General features: G+C 59.6%; 3 protein-coding genes across 3 annotated transcripts in view; all 3 read right to left on the bottom strand.

Moving 5' to 3' along the window:
* FLOT2 (flotillin 2) overlaps positions 1–182 on the bottom strand; it is a 17,714-nt gene extending 17,532 nt beyond the window's left edge. Inside the window, exon 1 of the mRNA XM_027891542.1 lies at positions 154–182. The gene's annotated coding sequence lies outside the window, so the exon portion shown is untranslated. The remainder of the gene's footprint in view (positions 1–153) is intronic.
* A 735-nt stretch (positions 183–917) lies between these two features.
* On the bottom strand, positions 918–3,565 carry DHRS13 (dehydrogenase/reductase 13). The gene is made up of 5 exons (XM_027891519.1): positions 3,389–3,565; positions 3,193–3,311; positions 2,326–2,449; positions 1,940–2,251; positions 918–1,225 (listed from the first exon to the last, which is right to left on the bottom strand). Exons 1-5 carry the CDS (start codon positions 3,513–3,515, stop codon positions 918–920), a joined length of 990 nt encoding a protein of 329 aa, XP_027747320.1. The 5' UTR covers positions 3,516–3,565.
* Positions 3,566–4,491: 926 nt separating this feature from the next.
* Positions 4,492–6,000, bottom strand: part of PHF12 (PHD finger protein 12) — a 32,175-nt gene continuing 30,666 nt past the window's right edge. The window contains exon 15 of the mRNA XM_027891514.1: positions 4,492–5,655. Within this exon, the coding sequence (XP_027747315.1) occupies positions 5,321–5,655 (335 nt within the window). The 3' untranslated portion in view covers positions 4,492–5,320. The remainder of the gene's footprint in view (positions 5,656–6,000) is intronic.

The raw sequence follows: 6,000 nt of genomic DNA, 5'->3' as shown, positions 1-6,000 counted from the left end.
CTCGCAACTCCCTCATGGTCCCCTCACGACCAGGGACCCCTCGAACCCCACACAGCCCCCTCACAGCCAGAACCCCCAACTCCCTCAGTGCTTCCCCCCCCACTCCGACAGGGACCTCTCAGCCCCTCTCCCGCCGCTCAGCCCGGGCCGTACCTGACACCACCAGCGCCTCGTTGGGCCCCACCCTGCTGCAATTCCCCAAAACGCCCCCTCCACCATTACCGCCCGCCCCCACAAGCCCCCGCGCCCCGCTCGGTGGGGGCGCGGCCCGTGGGTGCCGCCATCTTGGGGAGGTCAGTAGCCCGCCCCGAGGGGCGGGACCGGGACCCGCCGCCATGTTGGGAAGGTCGGCGCCTCATGCCGGGGGAGGCCCGTGGGCGCCGCCATGTTGGGGTGTGCAAGGGAGAGACCGCAACGGGTGTGCAAGGGGGGGTGAGACGCTGTGCAAAGGGTGGGGGTGTGACACTGGGCGTCCAAGAGGAGAAGGGTGTGTGCCTGAAAGAGGTGTGTGTGCACTGCAGCACGTGCATAGGTGTGCAAGGGGGGGGGTGCACTGCACGCGTGTGCAAGGGTTCGAGGGGGTTGCTGCAGCGTGTGCGAGGGAGGGAGGTCTGCGTGTGCTTCGGTTTGTACACAAACGTACAAGGCGGGATGTGTGTGCTGCTCTGTGTGTGTATGCATGCAGCACACCCACCCCTGCCTTACACGCCCATGCACACACTGCAGTGTGCACACCCCCCCCCTTTGCACACTCATTCTGTGTCACACACACCCCCCCAGGCAGAGCAGGGCCTGCTGAGAGTGCCTGTGCAAAGGCCTCACGTGCCCACCTGCCCCCGCGGCGCCACAGCCCCTTGCATATCCCCATTTCATCCCCACACATGACCCGATGGGTTCCCCCTTCACCATCATCGCTTTTATTGTGTGGGAGCAGCGGGAGCAGCTGCAGAGGGTCCCACCTCATCCTCCCCCAGCCCCACCAGGCGCTCGCTGCCCTCCCAGAGCGCCCGTGCCAGCCGATCATCGCGCCCCCGTGGCCACGGCTGCTGGGGGCCACTGTCGGTGAAGTAGCGGCCACTGAGGGGCTCGAGGCCCTCCTGCGTGGCACAGTCCAGCACCACCTGCGCGCCCTCGGACGGGTCCAGGAACAGCAGCCAGGCCAGCGGCAGCAGCAGCGGCTTCAGCCACAGCGGCGCGTACCGGAACAACGCTGTGTTGACGAACCCTGCACGGGGGACAGTGGATGTGGAGCGTCCCCACAGCGCATGGGGGAGATGGCCATGGTGGCCTTGGCAGGGGCAGCGTGGCTGTGAATGTCTGCTGGCACTGCCAAGCCTGCCCTGGCCGTGCAAGGGTTGTGTAGGGGGCCAGTGATGCACGGTGCTCTGTGCAAGGATATTTGTGTAAGGGTCCACATTGTGCCAGGGGACACACCATGAAAAGGGACATGCTGTGCACAGGAAGGTGTGTGCAGAGGGGCACGTTGTACAACGGGATACCTGTGCAAAGGGACACTGCAAAGGGACACATGCTGTATAAAGGGACACTGTGAAAAGGGACATGCCATGCAAACGGACACACCGTGAAAAGGGACACTGTACACAGGGGCACTGCAAAGGAACATACCATATAAAGGGACATGCCATGTAAAGGGACACATGTGCTAAGGGGACACATTGTATAGAGGGATATGCTCTGCAAGGGGACACACTGTATAAAAGGAACACTCCATGCAAAGGGACACGCCATGCAAAGAGTAACAACCATGCAAGGGGACAACGCTCCACGTGCAGCAATTCCCTGTGCAAAGGCTGCACCGCGCAAAACACTCCCTGTGCACGTGACTTCACCGTGCAGAGCACAAGGTCGGGACACAAAGCTGTGCAGGGCACACCCCATACAGATGCTGATGGTGAGCCCACGCAGTGCTGGGTCCTACCTGGGTGCACGGCGTAGCAGGTGACCTGCGTGTCCTGCTCCCGCGTGGCCAGCTCGCGGGCGTGCAGCACGTTGGCCAGCTTGCTGTCACAGTAGTCCTGGAAGGCGGAGAACAGCCCCGGGGGCGGGCGGCCCAGGGACTCGGGGTGCAGGCAGCCAGCGCAGTGGGCGCTGGAGGCGACGATGACCACCCGGCTGGGCCCGCAGCTCCGCAGCCGCTCCAGCAGCAGCTGGGTCAGCAGGAAGTGGCCCAGGTGGTTCACCTGGAAGGGGAGGCTGAAGCCATCCTCTGTCGTACCCCCGGCGCTCACCCCTGCGAAGAAGGCAATGGCAGCCCACGGCGGGTGCCCCAAGGGGGCAGGGGGAATTTGGGGTCCCGGCGCTCACCCGCGTTGTTGATGAGGAGGTGCAGGTGGGGCTCCTGCCGCAGGAAGGTGCTGGCGAAGGCTCGCACTGAGCGCAGGCTGGCAAGGTCCAGGTGCATGAACCGCACCTCTTCATTCCCTGTCTCCTGTGGGCACAGCAGAGCCTGGGGCAGGGCTGGGGGGCAGCCAGGGGTGGGGATATCCTGCCCTGGGTTGGGGGTACCCTGACTGGAGTGGATCCAGCTGGGGACAGGGGGGATGCTTTGGGGGCTGGTTCTGGCCCAGGGTGAAAGGGCTGTAGCATGCTCAGGGGCTGCAGTGTACTGGGACCCCCCCCAGCATGAAGGGAGTGCCCACACAGCTCCCCCTATGGTACAGGGTACCCATGCCTTGGGTGTTTCTGTGTCCCTGGGGTGTTTCTCTGTCCCTGGGGTGTGCCAGGGGTTCTCCTGGGAGGGCCTGGGTGTATCCCTGGTGTACCCACAGGGGTGTTCAGGGAGTTGTTCAAGTGATGCCCAGAAATGTCCCCTTGGATGTCCTGGTGGTGCCTAAGGGTGTTTGGGGAGTCTCCTGGGGGTACCTGTGGGTTTCTCAGGGTAACGCTGGTGGGCTAAGGGAATGCCATGGCAGTGTCCTCAGAGTGCCCATGGGGGTGTCCGGACGTGCCCATGTGATATCCAGGGACGTCCTACCCTGAGGTGCCAGGGGAGGAGCAATGGGGGTATCCTGGGAGTCTCCTGGGGTTGCCCGTGGGGTGCCAGGAGTGTCCTGGGGGTGCCATGGGGGTGTCTGGGGAAGACCGCGTGCTGCCTCGGGATGTCACATGGATGGGAGTGCCCAGGAGGGTGCCCGGAGGTCCCCCGGGGGGGGTGCCGCTGCGGGCGCTCACCGTGCGGATGCGGCTGGCGGCGGCCTCTCCCCGCAGGGCGTTGCGGGTCGCCAGGATCACTCGGGCCCCGCACCGGGCGAGCTCCAGCGCCGTGGCCGCCCCGATGCCGCTGCTTCCCCCTGCGGAGCGGAGGTGAGCGGGGGTGAGCGGGGGCCGGGCCTGCCCCGGGTCCCTCCCAGCCCCTCCCGGCGCTCACCGGTGACGATGGCGGTGCGGCCGCGCAGCGCGGGGCGGGCGCGGGGGCGCGGGGCGCTGCGCAGCCCGTGCCGGAGCAGCGTGTACAGCGCCAGGAGCAGCCCCGCGCCCAGCAGCGCCCACCCCATTCCCCCGCCGCTACCGGTGAGATTCCTTTCCACCCCGTCCCCGCCCGGCACCTCCCGGTCCCGCCCCGCCGCGCTGGGGCCGCCCCGCAGCCGCCCCCGCCTCCCCGCGGCGGCGGGACGGACCGACGGAAGGGGCAAGGTACGCGCGGCTTGAGGGGAGGGTAAGCGAGGTCCATTCGTGGCTCCGAGAGGGTGAGTGCGGGTCAGCGCGGCTCCCGATCGATGCCCCGGGGGACAGGGCAAGGGGCACCCCCTGCCTCCCCGTGCCAGACCCCACCGCTCCTGTCCCGAGGGGTCGGAGATCACAGAATCAGAGGATGGTTCAGGTAGGAAGGGACCACACCGGAGGTCATCTAGTCCAGCCCCTGGAGCGCACTTGGGACTGTGACCAGTTTGTGAATATCTCCAGGGAAAGGGAGTCCAGCACTCCCCATGGAGCCTATTGCAGTGCTTAAGTTACCTGCACAGTACAGAAATTCCTTTTCACATTGAGGTGAAACTTCCCTTGTTCCCATTTCTGCCCACTGCCTCTCCTTCTATTGCTCAGTATCCCTGAGAAGAGCCTGGCTCCAACATCGGACACAACCCCTTCAGCCTCTCAAATACATGGGTAAGATCCCCTCAGTCAGCTCTTTTCCAGGCTAAATAGGCCCAACTTCCTTGCCTTTCCTTTGTAAATTAGGTGCTTCAAGTCCCCTCATCTTCCAGGTTGCTTCCAGACACTCTCTCTCTCCTGAGGAGCCCAGAACTGGATGTGCCACATCCCTGGACACATTTGAAGTCTTGAAGTCCTCACCCTCTTCCCTCCCACACCACCAGCATCCCACCACATCCCCCTTAAAGGACCTCAGGCTCCTTCCATCATCCCATCCCAGCCTTGTCAGCCCCACCTCAGGCTCCTCCGCTGTGGTCAGACACTCAGGGGGGAAGCTCCAGGTTGTGGTGACACGAGTGAAGACAGACAGTCGAGAAAACAGAATGTGAAGTATTTTTTTTTATATACAGAATACAGGAAAGTTTCTGTAAAGTCTAAAACGTTACAATTACTATGTACAGTGGAACTAGCTGTTCTGCTGCGGGGAGGTGGCAGAGAAACAAAAGAGACAGACAGGTTACGACAAACGATCTGCTACAATAGACAATTTGAGGAACGTCATACCACATGTAGCACTGTACACAGCTTTAAAACATTGAAAAATGCCATCACTGATGTATTTACACAGAATCCAACACTTTTCCTTATTTGAAATAAAAAATAGGATGGACACCAGGAAAAGAACTCATTTCTCACTGCCCATAATACACAGTAGCTACTTGTAGTGCAACCATAGCAGGGAGGGATGGGAAAAAATAACTGTGGGAAGAAGAGCGCTTCTTTACATTAAATAAAACAATGATATTGTATAGATTTGCTGTATGAAAACTGTATTTCTCTTTTAATATAAAACTATTGTCACTGGCACAAAATAGAACAAGTTTCTGATTATTTTACAACTGCATGGGAACTATCTGTCAGAGAGAGTCCTCGAGTCAGACAGCGGTCGCCCCTCGCTCTGACGCGTCCTGCTCTCACTGCAGTTTTCCTTTTAAAATGAAATGTATAGTACAAATATATGTGCAAATGCCCCTAAAACTTGAGCAAAAAAGAAAAATTAAAAAAAGTTAAACGTTCTTCATTTCATGCAAACGGCGTGTGAACAGTCTCTGGGCCGACACAGAAAAATCCCACCTCGGTTTGTACATTTTTGCATTGCAAGAGTCTGAGGGCGTTTTCCTTAATCCAAAAGCTCTCTTCCTAAAAATTCCTAGGGAACTGAGTTGGACCGCAGCACGGGCACCTGGTGGGGTTTCAGAGAAAGCTTCTCCTCCAAGTCCATGTCTTGTACTAAGGCAGTGTCCCCCTTGGGCTGTTTGGTCGCAAATTCGGTGATGCTGAAAACGAACTGCAGGCAGCCCAGCTTGATGTAACTGCCGTGGTGGAGCAGGGCCGTCCCCTCCCAGCCAGCCCCGCTGCCCCCGATCAGACTGGAGCTGCTGGCTTTGCAGTTACAAGGTTTCCGATGCTGCCCTTGTGCCTGTGAATTCATCACAGCAGCTTCTTCATGTGGCTCCTCTTCTTGTTTTCTGCTTTTATGTCGTTCTGCAAAAGCATTAAAAAAATGGTAAGACTAAGGCAGGTAAGTGGCAGCTTGTTTTCATCAACAGGGGTGGCTGCTGAGGTGCCTCAGGGGTAAAATCCTTCAGCCATGAGGTATTTCAGTTTGCAGCGAGCACCTGATCTAAGGGAAACAGGAATCTCCTCACAGTCCCAGAGAGTTAGAGGCATTTACATATCTATTTTGGCAGCCCAAAAAGGGGAAACTGATCAGGTGGAGAACAGGAGTGAGCCACGTGGGGACAGGATGCCTGCAGGACAGCCCAGATCTTCTCACAGCCTGGGAAGGGAGGACATGCATGGGGAAAGGCCTCAGGGCTGGAGCTGGAG

Source organism: Empidonax traillii, unplaced genomic scaffold, assembly GCF_003031625.1.
Source record: "Empidonax traillii isolate 1590-97213 ecotype Southwest subspecies unplaced genomic scaffold, ASM303162v1 scaffold322:size1131127, whole genome shotgun sequence".
Lineage (NCBI taxonomy): Eukaryota > Metazoa > Chordata > Aves > Passeriformes > Tyrannidae > Empidonax > Empidonax traillii.
This window is presented reverse-complemented; position numbering and strand designations above follow the sequence as displayed.

What these genes read in the sequence shown, in the direction of transcription:
- DHRS13 (XM_027891519.1), bottom strand. Translation starts at nt 3,515, where the DNA reads ATGGGGTGGGCGCTGCTGGGCGCGGGGCTGCTCCTGGCGCTGTACACG. An exon ending in CCGCCAGCCGCATCCGCACG is followed by an intron (nt 2,450 to 3,192) that starts GTGAGCGCCCGC and finishes CTGTGCCCACAG; the next exon opens with GAGACAGGGAATGAAGAGGT. An exon ending in CCTCCTCATCAACAACGCGG is followed by an intron (nt 2,252 to 2,325) that starts GTGAGCGCCGGG and finishes CCTTCTTCGCAG; the next exon opens with GGGTGAGCGCCGGGGGTACG.